This window comes from Canariomyces notabilis (assembly GCF_033297395.1).
Source record: "Canariomyces notabilis strain CBS 508.74 unplaced genomic scaffold N656scaffold_2, whole genome shotgun sequence".
In the NCBI taxonomy this organism is placed as follows: Eukaryota; Fungi; Ascomycota; class Sordariomycetes; order Sordariales; family Chaetomiaceae; genus Canariomyces; species Canariomyces notabilis.
The window spans coordinates 1631056-1652771 of NW_027041824.1; the positions used below are offsets into that span (position 1 = coordinate 1631056).

Here is a 21716-nt window from a genome sequence, read left to right on the forward strand (position 1 = left end):
CGTCCAAGAGATTTCGGCGGCTCAGACAGTCCGGGATCTTGGTCCCCGCTGCTCGTGAGCGGTTGTTTCGAACCCTCTGACGGTTGAGCGAATGAGCTCCCAAGGACGGGAATGGCCTCCACTGCATTGCTGGGCCGGAACACAGAAGAACCTCGGGGGACGAAGCGCTGTGATTTTAGCGCGCTTGCTCCCCTGGCTGCTGCAACGTTGTGCAGGCAGCCAACTGCAAGCGATTTTACGTGACGCTGCAAGCGGCCATTGAGGAGAGGACAGCAATGGCCTCGCAGTAAGATCAATCCCGAAGTTTGCGTTAAACGCTGAATGGCCTGCATGTTGGTCACACACACATTGCAAAGGTCATATTAGGCTACGGAGGCTACTTACTCGAGCTTCCAACTCTCAGAAGCTTGCCAGTGAAGCGCTGCTCCCGTCGTTCTGTCGAGCATGATGATGCACAGACACTCGCAAGGATGGCTAATCAACTGCGGCAGAATGCATGCTCAGGAGCTCACCCCTGGTGAGTTGGTTGAAGGGACCTTCAACCTCTTCCTCCCTACAGTCACCAGGGTGACCTGGACTCAACGGCGGCATCGCGACAAAGGGTTTTATACACTACAACTTCCTGACAGTTATGACGCAAAAGAGCCTCGATACGATCGTCTCGAAAAGGTCGTCCAAGATTTTGGGGGGGCATTGCGTCAGAGAACAACTGGAGCTCATGTCCTGGGCAACGGTTTGACCAGGGGGCCTTGTCCGTCTCCGAGCTGAGGATTCTCGCGGGAGCTCGATGGTTTTCTTTCTCCAGCCGCGACCTTCGGGTTTCGTCCTGCGCAAAAGGGGAGAAACGGGGACTGATCAGCGTTGCTATTCTTTGGCTTAGAAAACGGCAAGGAATGCAGCCCCGGTCATGAGGATGCAAACATCGGAGAATTTCCACGCTCTGTGCTATAACATGCACTGTATATCCTGCCAGCCTGGATACAAAAGCGCCAGCGTACCAGAAGTTTTTGGCCCCAACGATATTGCCATCACACAGAACGGTCATCAGGGTCTGCGAAACCTAACAGAGCCTCCAATACCGAGATATGACCTCTGATGGATCTTCAGCTGTCATGTCAGCTCTCTTCATGTCCCGATCCGGAAAGACGTCATCCCTCCTGGCAGGGCTGGGTGGGTGCCCTTGCTCGCGTCGGCGTTTTTCCAAGGCTGAACAAGATCGGCCGATAGCGTCTGGGCCGCTCGTCACCCCTGGCTACCTGATTCGCCCTTTGGCTTTGGACCTCGTCGATTGCGACATCGGGATCCAGATCAAACTGGTGATCAAGGAAAAGCAAACAGCGGAGAAGTCAGAAGACGCGATTGACGACTTCCACTATCGCGAAATGCCTCTGACAGTCGTGAATGGCCATGTTTGTTTACATACTTCTCATCATTGTCTTGACCACCAAGCAAGCTCAATGACCTGCATGACCAAGAAAGAGTTTCGGTCAGGTCGGATCTCCATCCAATGACGGCGCACAATTGACCTTTTGGCGCAGGTCCAGAAGCGCCAATGCAGCCGAGTTGGGTTGCCAGGCACCGAGTTTGACGCCGTCCTGGGTTACAATCCAGCTCACATCAGCCACGCCGCACAAGAGACTCCACGTGTACCAGTACACGTACTGCACTTTTGGACTCGGATCCCGCATTCTCCGCAACTTGAGCCGGCCTGCTCCATGGAAACACGTCTGTGGGTTCGTTTGAGATGCTGCATGTTCAGCTACACTAGAAACAACCTGCACATCCTCTCTCGATGCAACCCGAGGTTGCGGGGTAAGTAAACAAAGGACGCGGCTCAGCCGTGTTTGCGCTCCTGAATAAACATGCCAGCGAATCCCACGCCTCCTGTGCCGCGGGGTAGCGAAGCGACACACACAGGGAGGACGCGCTATCACCTGATCAAAGCCTCAGGGATGCCGTTTCTGGACTCCCGAGTCACGAACAATCTCAGTCTTCAGACATAAGGGACACCAGCACCTACCTCCATTGGGCTATCTTCATAAGGCGATGTCTGCCCAGTCCCAAGATTCTCCAAGCAAATAGCTCGTCTGTCGGTTCGCACGACGGCCAAAACTAAAGTGTGCTGTGTACGAGTCTGAGTGCCTGCACTTCATTCTTCGTTCTAATCTTACGAAGCTTGAGCTGACTTACAAGTCCGTTAGAACGTGAGGGAAAGAATGATGGCAGAATGAGCACCTTACCATAGCTAGCTCAATCATGATCCATACCGATCTCGGTACTCAGGCTTAATCCACCAAATTTTATCAGTGACTATCAGCACCAGATTCATTCATCTGTTTCAACTTCTAGGTGCCTCGTCAAATGAGAAGTAAGGGCATCGAGTCGTGCGGCACCAACACTGCATAGCCAGCTCGCCCGGTGATAACTTCACCTTGACACTGTTCCAGCATCCCAGATAGGAAACAGAAGGACTTCGGCGACCTCAGGTTGTCTAGACTCCACTGCAAGTCCCTTCAGCTCGACATGTCCCACAGCCTAGTACTTATACAGCCGCGCTAGGTGCAGTCTACCTTTCACTGCTACTGCAGCTTTGGTAGGGGTATGGACCCTTACTAAGGACCCTTAGATCCACACTTGTATCCAGCGCCTCCGGGCTTTCGGGGGTCTCGGTACCTTACCGAGAGATGAAGGCGTTGAAGTACCTCATCTGCACAAGGTAGTGCCCTACATACGGTAGATATTGCGTTTGATACCTACCTGATAGATAGTGAGTGCGGAAACATGAAGTCCAGAAGTGAACAAGACTCTGTAAACTATCTGTAGCCTCACAGTGGCTGAGGTCAATGTCTTTCGATATCCCACTTGATATCTGAGTGTGCCCGAAGTGCCAGAGGGAAAAGAGCAATCGTCTAGGCTGATCCAAACCACCAGACGAAAACCGAGACTCAGGGGAGGGACACGAGACATCTGGTTCTCTCGTTTCTCCACTACACTACGGGAATACAGGACACGATAGTCAGTTCAAGCGTTCACCAGAGAGAAATTTTTACAGTGGTTGGGCACGAAATTGTAAGGTCCTGTACAAGTACACTCGGTACAGTACAGGAGCAGGTGTCCACTTGAAGAACATGCTCACTGGGCTCCCGGTGAGCAAGATGGATGCGATGTAGCTCCCCTAGAACCAGAGCAGCAGTAGGTATGATGCTGGTCCATTCAATAGATGAATTTGGGGAGTGTCAAAATTTATCGACTCCTTCCAAGGCGCAATACCCTCCATGCCACTTAACTATGGCCAGATCAAATATTAAGTGTGACACACCTCCAGGATATTTATGCCAGGCACGTACGTACGGAGTAGCTGTTCGAACGTTCCGTCAGAGCTAAAGTGTCGACCAGTTTGAGGCGACTGATGTTGTTGCGGCACGCCATAACCAGAGAGAATCTGATTTCACCAAAGTTCGCTAGTGTGCGATGATGGAAGCTTTGATGCAGAAAGCGAGGGTCGGTTCCTACAGTATGCTGGTGTTGGGCATATCGGTGGTAATGCTTATCCTTGTAGCCGGCTTAGTACTTGTTAAGTTAACGTCATTTATCGATAAGCTTAACATTATCGGATGCTCCAGAACAATCAAAGTCTCCACTAAAAAGTTGTTCTTTGAACCCTGAACTGCTTCATCGCATTTGGTTCTACTAATACTCAAGACAGTATTTCGCCAAACCATGGGTAGCAAGAGGAAGCGCGTAGCCAAGGACGCTGTCAACGACAACCAACCTGACCAGAAACGGCCAAAGAAGGAACCCCCGGCACACAATGGCTCGGCCAAATCCAAAGCATCAAAATCGACGAAAGGGCTCGACAAGTCCCTGTTCACTGAACAGCCCTCCGTTGAGGAGCGCAAGAGAGAGCTCATGCTCTACAACATGCTGGGGAGCGAAGATGTTAGCGAACGCATAGAGGCCGCCGACGCCATTGTATCCAGTCTCCTGGGCCAAGAGGGCGTTCCCGAGCCCGTGCTCTTGCGACATCTCGAAAAGCGCCTGTTCCGCGGTCTCGCAAGTGGTAGGAACGCCTCCAGACTCGGGTTTAGTCTTGTCTTAACCGAGATCTTGGGCCAACTGTTTGGCGAGAAGGATTTGGCAAGCTCCAAGTACACCGGCCTGACCTTCGAGAAAGTCCTTAGTATCTTGGTCGAGAAGACGCAAGCTGGTGGAAACGTGCCGGGCCAGGAGGAACGAGATCACTACTTTGGTCAATTATTTGGCATCGAGTGTTTTGTACGCGCCGGCATTCTCGTTACCGACAAGACGAGATGGCATTCGGTTCTAGAGCTCCTTCTGAAGCTGTCAGCGAAGAAGTCCTGGCTAAAGTCACAGTGTGGCTACGTTATCGTACAGGCCATCTCGCAGACGAAGAAGAAGCTGGCCGAGAGCACTCTGCAGAAGCTGGCAGATGAAGGGTTTGCCAAGACACCTGAAGGCGTTGGCATCTGGATCGCGGCCCTGGATCGGTTTCCCGATATGAAGACTCCAGCACAATCGTGGCGAGACCCGTTGGCTGCTACCTCTCTTGCCGCTCTCCCAGCCGCTCTGAAGGACAGTGGCAGGGAAACACCGAATGAGGAGAACAGCAAGAAGCCTAAGCAGGGCAATTGGACGGCGCAGCTCCACTTTGTCTGGGACTTAATCCTCGCTCACTTTATCAAGCATGGCGGACAACCCGAGGGCGAGACTGCAGAGCAATTCAAACAGTTTTGGATTCGCGTTGTTGACGGTTGGTTGCTTACCCTGCCCCCATCTAGACCCAATACGCTGACAAGTGCTTAGAAAGCTTCTTCTCAAAGAACGCCTCTGATAGTCAGAAGTTCTCAGGCTTCATGATATTTCAGAAGATGCTCGAAGCCGCCGCTGAGTGCTCCTTCATAGTGGAAGCGCTCTTTAGCAAGAACCTCATGGTCTGTCTCATGAACCAAGCTGCCAAGGAAGACCGATATCTTCATCGTGCAGCTATCAAGGCGCTCAAGGCCATCGAAGTTGCCATTGAGAAAACGCCATCACTCCTGCCTACCATTCTGCGCGAGCTTCTCGGCAAACAAGGGGCGTACAACTTTGACCAGCGAACAAACACCAAGACGGTAGACAAGATTCTCCACAACACAACGCCCGCCACCATCAAGCCCGTGCTTAAGATATTGCAGCTCAAAAATCCTGCCAAGAGTGGTCTTGACGAGACCAAGTACTACCAGGCGCTCGGTAACTATCTGGTTAGGTTGGCCAGCGTACCTTCTGAGTCCGCCGACGCCAACACTTCCAGCAAGTCCGTTTCCAGCTTGGCGATCCAGGCGCTAACCGAACTTGCTTATGCGAATAAATCGGTGCCGATGGAGATGAGAGAGTCACTTCGGACGAGAGCCAGCTCAGCCTTTGCCAAACTCGTACGGAAGCCAGAGGATTTTGGGCACTTATGTGACGCTATCTTGTCCATTGAAGTCGATGTGGATCCGAACGATGAGGTTGCGAGCTCTGTTCTTCCCGGCGCGTTCCAACGGTTAAAAGACCTTCTCGACCCTGCAAGGGAGACAGATTCGACCCGGACGCCTCGACAAGCGTTGGCTTTGCTGCATGCCGTGGGTGTACTGCAGTTCTACAACCAGGATCCCGACGTGGTAGACCTCTTTGAGGAGCTTGAAGAGTGCTATCACAAGCTCGAACGCTATGGTCACGGGTCTGACGAAGGAATCTCCGAGTATCTGGTCGAAATCCTGCTCGCCATGGTTGCTCGACCGTCGGCGCTCATGCGGCAGGTCTCTCTGCAAGTGTTTGAAGCCTTTACTGGGTTCATGTCGGCCGAAGCACTCAAGCTCCTGACGGATCCCTTGGTTGCCGAAGAGAGCGCGAAGGGACAACAGGCCCTGTTCAGCACTGAAGATGAAGACATGGTGAATGCCGAAGCCGCTGATGGCAGTGGAAGCGACGGAGAGGAACTCGATTCTGATGTTGAGATTGTGGATCTCGAAGATGCGGGATCTGAAGACGCGAATGACAACGAGAGCGATTCCGATGATGGGGAACAAGAGGAAAAAGCTGAAGATGGCCAAGACAATGATCAGGAAGCTCTTGACACTTTGGATAACGCCCTCGCTGAAGTCCTCGGGAGCCACCGCCTGGACAAGGACGCTGAAGCCGAATCTGGTGAAGAGTCGGACATGACCGACTCGGAGATGATGGCGGTAGACGAAAAGCTCGCTGAGATATTTAGGCAGCGCGCCAAGACGACCAGCAAGAAGAAGGAAAAGAAGGACGCCAAGGACACGGTCATCAACTTTAAGCACCGTGTTCTTGATCTTTTGGCCATCTTTGTCAAGAAGGAGGCCACGACGGGCAACAGGCTTGCGTTTGACATCTTGATGCCACTACTCCACCTCGTGCGCAGCACAACGACCAAGGCGCTAGCGAACAAGGCATGCGAGACGATCCAAAACTTGTCCAGGGGTCTCCGAAAGGCGCGGGGCAGCCACGCCGAGATGACGGACAGACTGGATTTTGAAGCGCTGTTGAATCTGCTCGAGGAACTCCACGGCGAGGCGTCCAAGGATCCATCACACGCCTTCGCCAAGGCCGTCTCGGCAGCCAGCTTGGCTGTGGCGTCCGTCTTGTGCAGCGAAAAGGAGAGAAGGGCACAAGTCTTTCAGATGTACGCGAGCACACAACTGAAATGGTTCCAGGGCGAGGTCAAGATTCAGCCGGCCTTCTTCTCGGATTGGCTGAACTGGTGCCAGAGCCACGCCAGCACTGCGGCGACGACGCAGGAGACTAAGTAAATGCATCAGCGCATGCAGGGCTTCCTCATAATATCCTGAGTGAAATTGGAGTATTTCAACTTGCATATTTGTGTGAATGACTGCTTCAAGCTGGGCGGAGGATTGATACATTTCCCTAGCCGCAATCGCGACACAGCCGTGAATGACGTCCAGTGCTAGATGGAAATTAATCTCTATCTTCCCACCAGCAAAGCCCACCTCACCCTCCTGCCTTTTGGTACAAGTGTATATCAGGCGCCATCTCGCCCGAATAACGCCATATTATCATAAATCCCCCTTATGCCCACCTTTCACTCCTCCATCTTCTCTTCCCCCTTCTTTTCCTCAGTCCCTTCATCCTCATCATCACTCTCCAGCGCCTTCTTAGCCAACCGCTCCGCCTCCTCGCGCAGCGCCTTGGGTACCTCCTGGTGCAAGCCCTTAGTCGGGCCGTCGGCGCCGCTAATCCACGTCATCTCAAGCTCAAACTCCTTATCCTTACTATCATCATGGGCCACGTAAATAATACGAGCAGCCTCCTTAACAGCCTGCTCAAGCGTAATCCCACCTTCCGCACCGGACAAATCAAGCTTTTCAAGCTCAGCCTTGGCCGCCTGCCGGCCCTTGCCCGTCGCCGCGCCGTAGTATCCCCAGTAAAGTCCCGAGGGCTCGATCATGTAGAGAAAGGGCCCGCCGTGCGTCTTGGACGACACTTTCCCGCCGGCGCCGCATGAGGGGCCACTGCCCACCTCGCCGTCCACGGGGGCCTCCTCCCGGCTGTCGAAGCCGCCGACAATGGCTGTGATGCCGAAGGGCCGAACGGACTGGTATAGAGTGTACGCCTGCATGTACCCGCCCATCCGGCTCGCCAGGTCGGCAGTGGAGATGGGCGTTTTGAACGTGTCGCGCCATGCGCGGGCCTCGTCGCGCGCCCGGTCGACGAAGTGGCGCCCGTCGGGGACCATGCCGGAGTATGCCTGTTGTTGTTAAGAGGCGCAAGCGCCGGGGGGTTAGTTAAGCTGGTTGGACACATGGAGCGGGGAGAGGGGGTTGCCCGGAGTTGACTTACGACGCCCAGATGCCTGTCCACGGTCGCGATGCGCTTGTTGGCGCCGGGTTTGAGGAGCTTGGATGTGATGATCTTTTCGACGGCGAGCACCACGCCGTCCTTGCACCGGATGCCGATGGCGGTCCCGCCGTTCTCGACCGCCTTCACGGCGTACTCGACTTGGAAGTTGCGGCCATCGGGAGAGAAAATGGAGTTGGCGAGGTCGTAGCCTGTGCCTATCGACGTCTGTGGAAATCAAGGCAACGGGGTGGTGTAAGCTTGGATCTTTCTTTGGAGCTGTTGGGTGAAGTTAAGATGGGGGGCTGGTGCGAAAACATACCATTGTGGCTGCAGATCTGACTGGTTTGGTCTATGCGACAACGTGATCGATATCTGAGATGTAGAAAGAAGCGACGCTGTGTTTGCGGGGCGAGTGGTCTGAGGCGGCGGAGGTAGTCGAGGTTTCCTGGTTTGATTTCTGGGAGCTGCTGCTTGCTGAGCTCCCCATCAGGCAGCCTGGAGATGCGCGTTGCTTCCCCGGCAAGTGGCTTGAGGCTGGAACTGTGGCTTGTGCTCAGCCTAACTCTCAGCTTGGGCTGCGCCACAGACTGCGATAAGATAAGCTGATAAGATCAAGAGTACGAGTAAGCACCCCCTGAACCCCTTTTGTCGTTTGCAGTTTACATGCTTTTGTCCTGAACGAGCATTGGGTTCTCAGCTGCCATGTTCTATGACGACTAAGTTGTGGCATCGCACACCTAGCATTGTATTATAGGTACCTTTCTCTCAGCCAAGGTCTTGGAGCATGTCGATAAGCGGGCATGATGCAGCAAAACAGGACGAGTATCAAACGCTGGTTTCGAAAGGCAAGCAAACGAACTTCAGGATGAAGTTATTCCTCAACCCAGGACAATACAATGCGTCACCATCATGCCACGGGTGAAACCTATATCGGTCATGAACCTTGCTCAGCTGCCATGTTCTGTCCTTTCTTAGGCTACCCCAGCAGCGAGGCTCACCGGGCAACTCGATGATGTGTTTGCATCGGGTCGCCCCTGGGGTCATCTATAAGAACTCCCCGGACCTCCCTACTGCATGTGTCTAGTAAGAATTCAGCATCAACTCTCTACCTTCGCGAAACATATATACTCCCTGCTTTCAGAGCCCGACCTTCCCAGTAGTACTCCGGCTCTACAGCAGTCGTTCTTCAGTTTTTCTGTTTTCTGCTCCGTATCCAGACGTGTCGTCGACAGCAACCGCAACCTCTATAGCTTGTCAGTTAGTACTAGGATGGTGTAGTTGAACCCACCGCAATCCTCACTGACCTGGTCTCTCTAGAACATGGAGAGAGCTCCCCCGGTTCCCAATCACCTAGGTGGCCAGCCAGGAGAGGCTCCTCAAAGCTTGAACCCGCCTCATCCCGAGGACATTGTCAACTCTTTTCCCGGACCTGCCCCAACTTTCAACAACTGCCACATCGTAAACCTATCTTTACATCTTGGCGACAGAGAGACCAGTCCCCAGCCGTCATCCCAGACCCTTTCTAGCAACACGACATCACCAAGAGCGGCCTGGTTCCCTGAACGTCACGAACAACTCGCCCATAGACCTATCAGCCCTGTCTCCAAGTTCGTATCACCTCCCGCGTCACGCCCTCTACATGTAACTCCAGCGCATTTCACCTGGCGTAGCCGAGTGAGGGTCCCTTTGACGCCTCCGCCGGTCCGGCACCGCCCTCCCATCCAGCCATCCACATTCCCGCAGCGGCCGCACCCAGAAACGGCCGGGATCATCGGCCAGTCGCGGGCACGGCACGCACCACCAGCGACTCCTTTCCTCCGCAACCGCAGCCTCGACCTTTCCACCGACTCAGACTCGTACGATGACTGGCCCACATCTTGCGGCTCTCCCTGTGCCGATGCGCACGCCGGGACGTCCAAACGCGCCTCCTCACCGCAGCCCATGCCGAGATGGCCGTTACCTGGCCGACTGCGATCCGTTTCGCCGCACCCCTTCCGGCTTCCCAGCCCCATGGTGCCGCCGCCACCATATCATAGCAGACCCTCGCATCTTGATGAGGATGTACAGAGGCTAATCCGGCCACTCAAGGATGGCCCCCGTGCTAACCCAGAAGCAAACCATAACCACAACCATACCCAGCCGCAGACCCCGCTGGCCCCCTCATCCCTCCTCCGTGAACGTCCCGGCCCAAGCCCCAGACCCGGACCTGGACTCCCTGGTACCAGCTCCAGCATCACAGGGAACCCTCACGCCACCCGCCACCGTCACTGCACACCCGCGGGGCATGCAGACCATTCCGAGTGGCTATACCGGCCATTCACGAACTGGACAGATGCCGATTTCGAAGCACACATGAACCGTACGGACCCGCAAAGTCAACCACCGGCTGTTCCATCGTACCCTCTCCGCAAAAAGCCATTCAAGCCCTGGACCCGTCCCGATCTCGAAGCATACATCAACCGTACCGATCCGCAGGTTTTATCGTCCCTTCTTGGCGGACCTCTCAACCCCAGCCCTGAACCCATCCCTGTCCCTGTCCCAAGCAACACGCCGGAACAGGATCACCACACCCGGGCCAGCACGTCCACCGTGACCGGCGGCGACGACGACGACAATCTGGACGCTCAGGACCAAGACCAAAAACAAGCGGCTTCCCATCCCTATAACCAGGCAATGCTCGACCGACTGCGGCGACTGGAGGAGGCTGCTCCGGTTCAATCACAACCAGAACCGCAACCGCAACCGTCACAGCCATGGGCCGGCTTGACTGCCCCGGTACCAGTGCCTAACCACAGGATGCGTAGCTGGCAAAAATTTGCGGGCAGCTGGGTTGATGGTATTCGCGGTAGCAGGGTGAGTGGTAGTGGTTATGACGATGCCCCCCGGGTTGAGGGGAATGGACTCAGACTCGGGCCCGTGGGGTCTGGGAGACCAAGACCTGTCGGGGGATACTATGCAGGGCTGGGCCCGAGCCTGGAAGGTGGAGGAACAGAGAGCGATGCTGCTGCCCGTCAAGGTCGTGCCGAGGTTGTAGCTGTGGGCCGGAGGGACGCTGCCCCGGGCATGCCAGGCAGTGTCACGAGCGGGAAGGAGGATGACTGGGTTGATATTGGCCGTGCTGGAGGGTCTGGCCTGCTGCAGCAGCCTGGACCGAGACCGATTGGTGGAGAACGGGAGAGGAGTGCTGCGAAGAGTGCTAGAGAGGCAGAGCTCATTGCCAGCTGCCTGGAGCCTTTGGCTGATAAACCCAGAGCGGAGGGTAGCCAGCGGAAAGCTAGGGTGGAAGAAGATCAAGAGTCCTTGGACGGACACTGAGCCTAGGGACAGCTGCTCGGGACGCAGGGTTGTTGGGTGCTGGAGAAAACGAGAGGTTTGACTGAGAGGATGATATAGGGTTGGTATGCGCTGAGTTACATGAGTCTTCAGCGTAGCTTTTAGCATTAGTCAATGACTTCCCAGAATCTGGGTGACATGAATAGACGGGTGACCCTGATTTCAAACCTGTGATCCCTTTCCACTCGGCAAAAGTCACAGACAACAGGAAACGGTAGGTAAATCGATTCTAACCTTCCAACTGTGTCCTGTACTTCAAGGTAGGCGCTATCTATGCCGTCACCCGAAGGGACACGAACAACATAGGTGATGTAGGTGACCGCCTATGACGCGTTGTGTATGTACATACCTCCAGAGTTAGAGCTCCTCATATACGTGCTCTAAACAACTTGGTCGACTAATCAGAGGATAAACATGCCACCCGTCTTCCGTATTCTCGGCCAACATGTATCAGAAACAGCTCAGCCATCTCACCATCCTCCACTCATCGCCATGATCCTTCCATACTGATCTGCCATGGCCGCCTCTCTTCCCCAGTTATCCGCAGTACCGGAATTCGTGATGCGGTACACCGGGTCCGCATGTGCTGGGTTAAAAGTCGTGCCACCAGCCCCGGCGGCAGTGGTGTTGCTCGTTGCGAACGGACTGAATGTAGCCGTCTCCTCCTTTGACGCGAGAGTCGCCGAAACGGCCTCAGCATATGCCCTTCGAGCGGACTCTTCATACTCACGACGAGCCAGTTCTTCGTAACCCGATGCCATGTACGGCTCCATGTAGTGCATCGCCATGGCCGCCATGTCCCACCGGCCGTCGCCTGCTTGGATCGGGGTCAAAGGTGTGCCGTCCAGGGACATGACTGTATCCTCTCCGGCTGACCGCGCGTCCTCTTGTTGTTGTTGCTGTTGCTGCAGTCGCTCGTAGCGCATCTTGGCCAGGGCCTCCTCCTGGTCGACGGTTGTCATGCTCCATGCCAGGGTGGGGTTGTCACTGGAGTTTGTCGGCGGGCAAATGCGCCACAGTTCGATGAGCTTTAGCTTTTCCGGTGTATCAACCCTCTTGAAGAGCTCCAGTTGTGCTGATGACAAGCTAGAAGGGTCCACACCACGTTCCCTGAGCGCTCTCTCAACTGTGGCATGCTCGTTTTGGGGAGGCTCCGAGGCAGGTCGCTGTGTTTGGGGTTCCTGCCGTGCTACGTGGGCAGAGTGGGTGTAATGCTGCGAAATATAGACAATCTTGCGCTCTTCTTGCGGGGCTTGGGCGGGTATGGGTGCAGGAGCTAGTACAGGTTCTGTTGCTGGCTGGGCCACGGGATGTAGAGAGAGATTCCGGGAGAACAGGGCCGCCAGTTCCTCCTGGGGCAGTATGTTTGCATACACGGCAGCCATGGTGCAGATGCCGAGCTGTAAATGACGTGTTAGCCACCCGAGTTCCCAATAATCGCACCAAGCTGGCAGGATGGGCATAACCCGGGGCATGGTACCTCGATAGTATTTCCTGGACAGCGTCAAGCTACTGTGCTCTATGTGTTCCGTTCTTTGCCGGTACACAGGAAATCAGATGGTAAAGGTCAGCGAAACACCAAATACCAAGAGGTAAATGGAGAGGTTGTGGTCTCGAGTGCGCAGCGGCAGTAAGCAACTCGTTATATATTGACTATGCTATGTACTGGAGAGGACGTCACTTTGCTGAACGAGAGCCGGCACAAAGAGGACAGCGCAAGAGCCACGTGTGAAGGAAGAAATCGCTCGGCTCTCAGAATGGTCTTGACGTCGTGAGCGAGCAGTGCCGCGGGGCGAACAATGGCGGGGTAGTGAGGTAGTCCAAATTAAGCTCTCCAAGATGCGAGATAAAGGGACGCAAATGGAAGCGGACAGGAAGCCGACGGTTCGGGTCTTCCTCAAAGGAACAGGCAACAATGGCTCAAATTCCGTCGCGAAGTGATCTCAAAAGCGAAGAAGCTCTGCGAGATCTGGAGGACACAGGAACACAATATGTACGTGTGAGGTCTGATGCAGAGAAATGAAGAGGGGCAGGCAGGATTGGCCCAGTCTAAATTTTTGTTGAGCAAGAGGTGGCAGCTGCAACAAGGAGGAGCTAAGGTAAATGGCAACCTGGCAGGGACCAGGAACGGATCAATGACAGCAGAGAGAGGGAAATGGCTGATGGTTGACGCCGACGACCAGCACACACAGGCCCGGCCGGACAGGCGTTAGGCTCCATTAGCGGCATGGGTATCCCACTGTCTTCCCGATTTCGCTTTATCTCTGGCCTCGACAAGGTGTGACAGTTGGGCAGTCACACATGTCGCTTTTCCCTAGAGCAGTCATGCGTTGCAGAGCAGGCGACCTGAAACGGGCCCAAGCGGCTGCGATTTGAGTCACCCTGCCCAATGAAGCGGTGACACGGGGGTAGGCATGAATGGATGGGAGGAATCTCTTGCAATCAGCTGTTCAGGTATGGAAGAATTGACATCAACAAATAGACACATAGCTACCGGTGAATTTTCTCTCGGAAAGTTGAGCCAGACAGCGAACGATGAGACAAGAGGTAAGGCAAGTGCATAATTCATGGCCCGAGGGAAAGGGAATCGATCGGTCGGGTTCGAGGAGATCTTTGTCGATCAGTTGGAGGGGAGCGAGGGGAGGAGCCTGGGCCCTGAGACCCACTTTGGAGGGGCTTGCATTCAGTGGGCCCAGGCTCAGGTGCAATCAGCCACATGCGCACATGCGAGCGCCACAGATGACGTCGGCTGCTCCCTCCAGTCGCCAGCCTGACGAGGAAATCGGACTGAGTCTGGGGTGACTGACTCCCCCCAACCACGCTACTCAAACATACGAGCCCGTCGAACGACTGCTAAGGTATCAATCCTGAGCACCGAACACAACTTCCAGTCTCTGTACTGCAGTCATCGTTCGAACAGTCCCCTCCCAGATAGCACCAGACCCCCGCCAACTTAGACGCCACGATGGCTTCGAGAACCGGCCGTCCGCCCAATTACTGCAAGTCCCCATACGACGAAGCCTTGCAAACAGAACCCCCCTAACTCGCATTCCAGACGCGATCCTCGAGGTCCCAGAAACGGCAACAACGAGCCAAATTCGCGATGCCTACAAACGGTGAGCATCACCCCGCGACCTACCCACCTTGATCCTCCCACCTGGTTCATGTCATTGGAATCTAACGTTAACCTTTCTTCCCCAAAGCGCGGCCCTGAAAACCCACCCGGACCGCATCCCCGCCGACCACCCGCAGCGCGCCGAACGAACTCGCAAATTCCAACTGGTCAACGACGCCTACTACACCCTGTCGGACAGCACCCGGCGGCGGGACTACGACGCGCAGCGCAAGTTCTATTATCCCCAGCCGGGCGGTTTTTCCACAGCAGACCCGTTCGCCGAGGAGAACACCGGCGTGCCCCCACCACCACCGCCAGGCGCAGGTGGAGGTGCAGGAGGGCCGAGCCCCGCCGGGACGGCGTTTTCATGGGCATGGAATTTCTTTACCGGCCAAGGCCAGGGGCGCGCCGATCAAGATGCGGACCGGGAGCGGACCGAGAACGAGCAGTTCGCCGACGTGTTTGAGGAGATGCTCCGTGAGGAAGGGATGGCGGACCCTGCTGGCACAGGGCGGCCGACAAGCAAGTTCTGGAGTGTCCTTGGCGGGCTGAGCGGCGGCGCGCTTGGGTTCATTGTCGCCAATGTCCCCGGCCTCGTTGCGGGCGCCGTGGCAGGGAACCGGCTTGGCGCGGTCAGGGATGCGAGGGGGAAGAGCGTGTATGCGGTCTTTCAGGTGAGCTTTTCATGTCGCGGGCGAATTTCTAGAGGAGATATGAGGGGCAGAGTGGTTGGGAGTGAGAGGTTGACTGGTCATACAGGAACTTCCGCAGGGCGACCGCGCAAGGTTGCTTAGCCAGTTGGCGGCAAAGGTGTTGAGCCATGCTGTTGGGACGTAATGGGTTTGGTGTTTCAGGGTGGCTGTTGGATGGCTGATTGGGTTCGAACGGGACATGGAGTTTCGGAATTGTTGCAAGGACGGCATTCAATGCTGTCATTGAATACTGGGCGCATATACATCCTCATTGCTGTTTGTGGAGGCACTCTTCGGTCTTTTCTCCAGGGCGGTCTATTTAAGGGATAAACAGATAGTTACATATCTTCATAAATGATAAATTCGTCTTGCAAATGACTTTTAATCGCTGTTTCTTTTCGAACTCTATCGTAATGGCTTACGCGCCCACACTAGATTCCAAATGATGCCTACCCATTCCCGATGATGCTCCTACACCCGTATCATCTCTTCTTGTTCTTCCGCTTGCTAGCCTTGCCGCCCTGCTTCTGGCTGTTTCCACTGGCCTTAGCCTGCCCCAACTCGTCGACTGACTTCTCCAGAATCTCAAAATCCTCCGCGGAGCTGCTAGGTGTCAGCTTGCCGGGCTCTGAGTCCGCATCGTCTTCGTCCAGAACTTCGGCCTCTGCCTCTTGGTCATCACCCTCCGCCGCATCCTCAGCACGCTTAGGGGTGAGACGCCCAATCGTCAACCGATAGACCCAGAGTGGAAGACGGACAACGGCGGTATCTTTGATGCTGGGGCGAGCAATCTCGTTGGGCTGAAAAAGGTGTTAGTGTTGGGAATCTCGGATGAACCAGCGCAAAGTCGGCAACTTACATCAAGCAGAAACTCGGCCACGTTACCGTCCTCGTCCTCCTGTTCGAGGTACACATCGCCTAAGGAGTCCACGACTAGGACCTTGCCGTTCTCGGCAACGACTCGCTTCTTTGCTCCCGTTGGCCCGCTGCCTTGGGGCTGCGGCTGGGGCGTCGCAGCTCCCGATGCGGAGGGAGAAGCGCGAGGCACGCGACGGGCCCCGCGCGCACCACCCCGCGTCTCCTTGGCCGCATCCTTCTTGGCGTCACGCTCCTGCATTCTGCGCATTTTCCGGTTCATCGGAACAGCCCGCCCTTCTTCGTCTTGATACACCTGCTGAGGGGCGGCAGCAGGAGCAGCAGCCGCCGGCTGTTCCTCAACGCCCGGAATGTTGATGCCGAGGTTCTCTCCCCACGCAGCGTGCCGGGCAAACTTGATGTAGCGCTCAACAAACTCACGCTGCCGCTTCCAGCTCATGTAGAGCGCAAGGTAGTGCGCAGCGCCGCCGGCGAAGAGGAAGACGCCGAACATGGCAGTGCCCAGGCCCGGCCGGTAGCGGCTGTAGTAGTATTCGGTGCCCTTCCAAGTGGGGAAGCCGTTGGCGAGGAAGTAGTCATACCGGTCGCGAGCCGGTCCGCGGAGGACGTCGGCGACAATAGACAGGCGAGTCTGGCGCTGCTCGGCGCGCTTGACTGCGGCCTTGATCTCTGCGGCCGAGGGAGGCTTCGTCACTTGGACTCCCGGCTTCCCCTTCTTTTTCTTGGCCTGCTCCTTCTGGGCCTTGACGCGCTCGGCTGTGAGCTGCTGCCTGACCTTGTCCGGGTGAAGCTGCCGAGCTTTCTTCTTGTAGGCTTTATTGATGTCCTCGTGACTCGCCGACCGGCTCACACCCAGGAAGTCGTAGAACGTGACATCCGGCCCTTCGTGTGCAATCAGCTCGTCACGGACGCGGAATATTTCGCGGTCTGCTCAGAAGTAGGACGGTCAGCACATGTTTACACAGCAACAGTAAGGGGTGGGGTGCTGTCGACGAGACCAAACTTGCCTTCCTTCGTCCATGCAAATGTGGTTGATGCAAGGAGAGCCAACAGGCCCAAAGAAATAGTAGAGATTTTCATAGTCGCATTATCGTATGAGCAGAGATCACGATGATTTTGGCCCGGCGGAGTTTGCAGCTCCTACCTGTCCAGTTCTCGAAGGGTTGGAGAGATGCCAAAGGTTTTGCGCCTGCGACGGTTTTGTAAGTGCCCGAAACACCTGTCATTTTTGGCTCGGCAGGGATGCAGACCCTTGCCTGGGGCGCCACTCTAACGTTGGTGCCGTCTCCAACACCGCAGGGGCCATTTGCTTCGCTCCGATTTCTATTTTTGTGCTGCAGTCCGGACTTTGACACGGCTTCACCACCTCCTATTTATTGTTTACTTCGCGGCCTCTTTTCTCCCAAGTACAGTACTAGTGTAAGCGTACTGCATCGCTCAAATACTTTGAATGTGTTGCCCCCATTTATAAGGTATCAGTGCCGAAATCCTTCCAGTCGAAGTTCTCAAGGCAATGCGACAGCTCCATATCCTATAGACAATCTGGAGTCTTTGAGATACCCGTGGGCCCAACCTTCATTCCATTTAGGGGGCACTTTCTCTTGAGAGTGGCCCCTGAAGACGTGAGAGTCGAGCCCACGGGTATGCTACCTCCTGACAATCCACCAAGTGAAAGATCAAGCGAATGGGCCGACATAGAAACCTATTCGGTGGACTTGGCCTGATATTAGCAACATCGAGGTAAGACTGAGATAGACGGATGGGATAGAACAATGCAATCTCACCTCATCTTTTGGGTTTTCTCGCTCATCTTCTCAGCTACAAGTCACTCATTAGGGAATTCTATGGCTGAGCCTTTAGAGAATAGGTCTTTTTGCTATCCGAGGAGGCCGACCTATGGCTGCCGGCGTATTGTCGATCTCCCTCGTCGAAATGCGTACGAGCTGCTTCTGCTCGGACGTAATCAACCTGGAACCTCTTTTTCTTGGGACGCCCGTATCTGGGGGTATACTAGTAATCTAGCAAACGTTGTTCTTCCTGCGAGTCGCATCAATGCGTCTCCCCAAAGCCCTTTATGCTCTCAGCCACATGGCGGAATGGAACTTGGAGAATGTTCCACCTCTCCCTGATCCAACACGAAACATCCGTGTGATGAATGACAAGGAGAATCGCCATAGGAGACGCGAAATATTCCAACTGGCCCAGATGTTCCATGTAACCTCCGCTGTCAATCCCATACCAGTCACGCCCGGCGGTTCAGCTCATAAAACTGTCTCATTGCAGCACCCACTTGTGCAGGGCGAGGGCGACAGCGGTCTGCGGCCAGCTGAATATCCTGGCGGAGAGGTCGACCAACGTGAGCACCGTGACAGCAAGCTTAAGATATGCCTTGATCGATGCCGGTTCGTCGCCCAGGATCGCTCGATTCAACCCAACAAAGAATCCGCCCCTGTCAAAAGGAAGAGATAGTCAGCAACTCTGGGTTCTCGACGGGTACCGGCACTCTTGACATCGTACCAGGTCCACTTATTCATGTCAGGACTGTCCACGACGCCGGTGTCGGCTGAGGTTTCCGTCATGCTTGCCGTCGGGCGTCTCGGCAATTCTTTGCAAGCTTTGCGTCCTCGTCGAGGTCGCGAGAGAAGAGTAACTTAATGGAACCGCTGGAGGTAAGACTTGTATCTCCTCTGGGGTACCCGGTACCACGTAGTGACGTAGGACCCGATGGCCCGTCGAAATGATGGGCTTGACTGCGATGCAGGAGGTCTGCCCAAAGGCACTTGCGGTCTACTGGACGTCTGGTATGCCCTACAGTCTAGGTGAAGCCACAGACGGCGGCTGTGATCACTGCGCTCTGAACAACATTGGTAAGGTAATGTAAGGTAGTGGCAACTTGTCTCAGATAGTAGTACCTGCGAGGGAAGGAAGGCGCGATAGACTCGGTAGTCGGTAGAGAGGTCGAAACTATGACTGGTGCTAGTAGATGCTGATTGCATTCGCACATTCCATATCAGTGTATGCTAGATCGGCTGATTGAAAGTCTGCCGGAAGATGCTGTTTGAAGCTGAGGCTATGGTGCGTAGATCAAGAGAGTTGATTGCTCAAGATTCTAAGATCCAATCACTACCAGAGTCCCAGTACTAGACAATAAGAAATCAAACCAGATGACCACCCCCTAAAGCCCATCGAGATACACAACACGACGCCCTTAGCGAACCTCACATACATGTACCAGAATCCACTACTAGATTGCCACGGAAGAGCCTGAGCCTTGGGATACTCAACCTTTTCATAGAACCCAAAGAGAGAAATAAGGACAAAATTAAACGGAGGAAGATAAGCAGAGAGAATTTCCTACGACAATAAGTTGTCGGTTTGCTAAAAGCGACCTACTCGTTCGATATGGAGCTTCCCGTACTGATCGATCGACGGGCGTTCGCTGACGTGGCAGGTGATGCTGCATAACGAGGGCGGTCAGAAGAAGCAGCTGGAAGAATCATCAATGTGAAGCCTGAAGATATTGAGAGAAGGGAGGGGTAAAATCGTCAACTCACAGTGAACGGTGGTCATGCTCCCTGTCAATGCCCTCTGCATCCCACTGCTTCTCCATGTCCAGGCGGTGCTTGCTCTTGGGTTTGCCCTCCTTGATACGCACCTTCTCGAAGAAGACGTAGGCGCCGTAGTATAAGGATGACTTTGCACCCGACAAGGGGCCCTTCATGCCGCGGAACCTGGCTAGCTGCACCCCCTGGAAGGGCTTTCCTGGGCGGCTCGGGCCCTTCAACTGGGCATAAACGTCGCGGCAGAACTGAGCCTGCGTGACGCCCGGCTTCTTGAGATGGGCATTGATCTTTCTTCGGATCTCGTCGCATGTGTCAAAAACGGGCACTGCATCATTTTCCTCGCCCGGGAGGACAATGTCGCTGATATCAGGAACGGCTCCGCTGCTGGCAGCTCTCGCTGTTGCGGTGCTCTGACCCTCGCTGGTGGCGGCACTGGCCGCGGTACCTGCGGCGGCACTGGTGGAGGCAGTGGGGGAGGCACTGGCGGTGGCCGTCTTCTGCTTCTTGGCCGCTGGAACCTTGGCTGGAGCCTTGACTGGCAGCTTGATGCCGGCAATCTCGCGCTTCTTGAAATACTCCCAGGCAGCGTCGTACGCGGCAAAAGCGGCTCCGTTCATTGGACCATGGACGCCCAGGAAGCCGTTCAGCGATTTGGCACTGACGCCAATCTCGCGAGCAAACGCTGTCTTGGTAATGGCACCCGAGTCAATGAGGCGGTTGATCTTGCGCCTGACCTGGTCGCAGTTATCCATCACCATGCCATCGACATTAATGTCATCGAGATTGACTTCGGCCTGGGGCGCATGGTCTTCAGTGGATTTGCGTTTATTGCTTGGTTTGTCGGACGACAAGACCGGTCCGCTCGGGAGAGTCTGGCTTAGCTGGGTGTTGACCGCGCCAGGCAATGGGACCAAGGGAGGGCGCGCAGGGTAGCTGGTCCCGGATTCCTGCAGTTCCTCGTCAGTTATCTGGAAGCTGGATACCGAATGTCGACCCAAGGCGCTCCTCGGCCAATGCGGACGCGTGTCAAATGTTAACGGCCTGCGATACTTACAGGAAGGTAAACTGGGATGGGTTGATTCATTTCGGGGATTTTAACTTCGTGCCGGCTTTTCCAGGTGTTTTCCTCAGTTTACAAGAATGCTGTATGAGAAATTCCTTCGTGCTCTGGAAAGAAATGTGAACAGGAGAACGCGTCTGGGGGTTCGCTCCAGTTCCAAATACACGTCTGCACGTGAAAGCCTAGCAAGGCCGCCTTGTCCGGTGATACCAAGCGTTAGCCCACTTGGGAAGTTGTGACAGTGGATAAAACGTTAACTTTAGCGGAAGACACATGCAAGGAGTACCTACAGTAACACCGGATTTCCAGTGTAAACCAATGTCACACATGCACTGTAATTTACGGGCTTCGAAAAGACTGTTTCACTTGCGACGATCTCCGCTTGTTCTTTTGAAGGTATGTACTCTGTAGCAAGGGACAACTCAATCCAATTAGAGAATTACTCCGTGTGCACTAGTACTATTCTATTCGTGCACTAGTCCCCCATGAGGGTTAGGGTTTTAGCTGGTACATCCGCACCCCCTCCCCCCCTTTCTGACTTGTGCGCGCCCATCTTTCTGCTCAACGCGAAGAGTGGCTCAAATGGCTCAATTCGCTCGAATACACTCAAATCGCTGGAATGCGCTCAAATCGCTCGAATACACTCAAATCGCTACAGAACGCTCATATCCACACAACGTATATATCCACACAACGTAACCTCTTCCTCTCCGCCATCCCTCACCGGCCTTCCGCTTGTTCTTGGATCCCGGAGGCCGTCCACGTGTGACGAATCTCGGTCCCCTACCACTGAAAGGGACTCCTCAGACTGAAGGTTGACTTAGACGGGGTGAGGTTCGGTAGAGCCAAAGGGTCTACAACAAGTGCACAAGCAAGTGTTCACACAGTAGTAAAGACAACTGCTTGCATTGCTTACTGGAGAACCTCCGGCAGGTCCTCCAAGGGAATAGCTAGCTATCTAATATACTAATGATTGTCTTTGAGGATCACTCCTTGCTCCAGTGATCTCTGTGCTGGCTCACCTGGCTCACTTCGTGATCCCAGTGATCCTTGTGCTGGCTCACCTGGCTCACTTCGTGATCCCAGTGATCCTTATGTTGGCTCACCTGGCTCACTTCGTGATCCCAGTGATCCTTATGTTGGCTCACTCTCCTTCCCTAGTGATCCATTCTGATTGGTTAGTTGAGTGATTGGCTGCCGCGGCTCCCCGC

At 54.8% G+C, this 21716-nt stretch overlaps 9 protein-coding genes across 9 annotated transcripts; 4 read left to right on the plus strand and 5 right to left on the minus strand.

Annotated features, from left to right (window-relative positions):
- Positions 1 to 309: 309 nt before the first annotated feature.
- N656DRAFT_257398 (uncharacterized protein) lies at positions 310 to 1182 on the minus strand. The gene is made up of 2 exons (XM_064809022.1): positions 385 to 1182; positions 310 to 317 (listed from the first exon to the last, which is right to left on the minus strand). Exon 1 carries the CDS (start codon positions 1043 to 1045, stop codon positions 560 to 562), a length of 486 nt encoding a protein of 161 aa, XP_064674127.1. The 5' UTR covers positions 1046 to 1182; the 3' UTR covers positions 310 to 317; positions 385 to 559.
- Positions 752 to 1868, plus strand: N656DRAFT_257466 (uncharacterized protein). The gene is made up of 2 exons (XM_064809024.1): positions 752 to 1486; positions 1539 to 1868. The coding sequence occupies exons 1-2, from the start codon at positions 1086 to 1088 to the stop codon at positions 1741 to 1743; spliced, it is 606 nt and encodes a 201-aa protein (XP_064674128.1). The 5' UTR covers positions 752 to 1085; the 3' UTR covers positions 1744 to 1868.
- Positions 1869 to 3627: 1759 nt separating this feature from the next.
- N656DRAFT_257640 (uncharacterized protein) lies at positions 3628 to 6963 on the plus strand. Its single transcript, XM_064809025.1, has 3 exons — positions 3628 to 4060; positions 4175 to 4771; positions 4825 to 6963. The coding sequence occupies exons 1-3, from the start codon at positions 3721 to 3723 to the stop codon at positions 6816 to 6818; spliced, it is 2931 nt and encodes a 976-aa protein (XP_064674129.1). The 5' UTR covers positions 3628 to 3720; the 3' UTR covers positions 6819 to 6963.
- On the minus strand, positions 6844 to 8188 carry N656DRAFT_774854 (N-terminal nucleophile aminohydrolase; the record flags this gene model as incomplete). The annotated part of the gene is made up of 3 exons (XM_064814355.1): positions 6844 to 7774; positions 7867 to 8091; positions 8186 to 8188. The coding sequence occupies 3 exons, from the start codon at positions 8186 to 8188 to the stop codon at positions 7109 to 7111; spliced, it is 894 nt and encodes a 297-aa protein (XP_064674130.1). The 3' UTR covers positions 6844 to 7108.
- Positions 8189 to 8506: 318 nt separating this feature from the next.
- On the plus strand, positions 8507 to 11485 carry N656DRAFT_811472 (uncharacterized protein). The gene is made up of 2 exons (XM_064818373.1): positions 8507 to 9123; positions 9184 to 11485. Exons 1-2 carry the CDS (start codon positions 8941 to 8943, stop codon positions 11179 to 11181), a joined length of 2181 nt encoding a protein of 726 aa, XP_064674131.1. The 5' UTR covers positions 8507 to 8940; the 3' UTR covers positions 11182 to 11485.
- A 184-nt stretch (positions 11486 to 11669) lies between these two features.
- On the minus strand, positions 11670 to 12584 carry N656DRAFT_700855 (uncharacterized protein; the record flags this gene model as incomplete). The annotated part of the gene is made up of 1 exon (XM_064810899.1): positions 11670 to 12584. One exon carries the CDS (start codon positions 12582 to 12584, stop codon positions 11670 to 11672), a length of 915 nt encoding a protein of 304 aa, XP_064674132.1.
- Positions 12585 to 14060: 1476 nt separating this feature from the next.
- Positions 14061 to 15383, plus strand: N656DRAFT_774857 (DnaJ-domain-containing protein). The gene is made up of 3 exons (XM_064814356.1): positions 14061 to 14198; positions 14255 to 14315; positions 14403 to 15383. The coding sequence occupies exons 1-3, from the start codon at positions 14165 to 14167 to the stop codon at positions 15106 to 15108; spliced, it is 801 nt and encodes a 266-aa protein (XP_064674133.1). The 5' UTR covers positions 14061 to 14164; the 3' UTR covers positions 15109 to 15383.
- A 47-nt stretch (positions 15384 to 15430) lies between these two features.
- Positions 15431 to 17099, minus strand: N656DRAFT_774858 (uncharacterized protein). The gene is made up of 3 exons (XM_064814357.1): positions 16890 to 17099; positions 15866 to 16809; positions 15431 to 15806 (listed from the first exon to the last, which is right to left on the minus strand). Exons 1-3 carry the CDS (start codon positions 16960 to 16962, stop codon positions 15489 to 15491), a joined length of 1335 nt encoding a protein of 444 aa, XP_064674134.1. The 5' UTR covers positions 16963 to 17099; the 3' UTR covers positions 15431 to 15488.
- A 2333-nt stretch (positions 17100 to 19432) lies between these two features.
- On the minus strand, positions 19433 to 20529 carry N656DRAFT_794861 (uncharacterized protein; the record flags this gene model as incomplete). Its single annotated transcript, XM_064817344.1, has 2 exons — positions 19433 to 20392; positions 20500 to 20529. 2 exons carry the CDS (start codon positions 20527 to 20529, stop codon positions 19433 to 19435), a joined length of 990 nt encoding a protein of 329 aa, XP_064674135.1.
- Between the last annotated feature and the right edge of the window lie 1187 nt (positions 20530 to 21716).

Coding starts and splice junctions, on each gene's coding strand:
- N656DRAFT_257398 (XM_064809022.1), bottom strand. CDS start 1,045: ATGACCGTTCTGTGTGATGGCAATATCGTTGGGGCCAAAAACTTCTGG.
- N656DRAFT_257466 (XM_064809024.1), top strand. CDS start 1,086: ATGACCTCTGATGGATCTTCAGCTGTCATGTCAGCTCTCTTCATGTCC. Junction 1,487..1,538: donor ATGACCAAGAAAGAGTTTCG/GTCAGGTCGGAT, acceptor CTTTTGGCGCAG/GTCCAGAAGCGCCAATGCAG.
- N656DRAFT_257640 (XM_064809025.1), top strand. CDS start 3,721: ATGGGTAGCAAGAGGAAGCGCGTAGCCAAGGACGCTGTCAACGACAAC. Junction 4,061..4,174: donor GTTCCGCGGTCTCGCAAGTG/GTAGGAACGCCT, acceptor CCTTCGAGAAAG/TCCTTAGTATCTTGGTCGAG. Junction 4,772..4,824: donor TTGGATTCGCGTTGTTGACG/GTTGGTTGCTTA, acceptor ACAAGTGCTTAG/AAAGCTTCTTCTCAAAGAAC.
- N656DRAFT_811472 (XM_064818373.1), top strand. CDS start 8,941: ATGTGTCTAGTAAGAATTCAGCATCAACTCTCTACCTTCGCGAAACAT. Junction 9,124..9,183: donor GCAACCTCTATAGCTTGTCA/GTTAGTACTAGG, acceptor TGGTCTCTCTAG/AACATGGAGAGAGCTCCCCC.
- N656DRAFT_774857 (XM_064814356.1), top strand. CDS start 14,165: ATGGCTTCGAGAACCGGCCGTCCGCCCAATTACT. Junction 14,199..14,254: donor CGGCCGTCCGCCCAATTACT/GCAAGTCCCCAT, acceptor CTCGCATTCCAG/ACGCGATCCTCGAGGTCCCA. Junction 14,316..14,402: donor ATTCGCGATGCCTACAAACG/GTGAGCATCACC, acceptor TCTTCCCCAAAG/CGCGGCCCTGAAAACCCACC.
- N656DRAFT_774858 (XM_064814357.1), bottom strand. CDS start 16,962: ATGAAAATCTCTACTATTTCTTTGGGCCTGTTGGCTCTCCTTGCATCA. Junction 16,810..16,889: donor ATTTGCATGGACGAAGGAAG/GCAAGTTTGGTC, acceptor ACTTCTGAGCAG/ACCGCGAAATATTCCGCGTC. Junction 15,807..15,865: donor TGGCCGAGTTTCTGCTTGAT/GTAAGTTGCCGA, acceptor CACCTTTTTCAG/CCCAACGAGATTGCTCGCCC.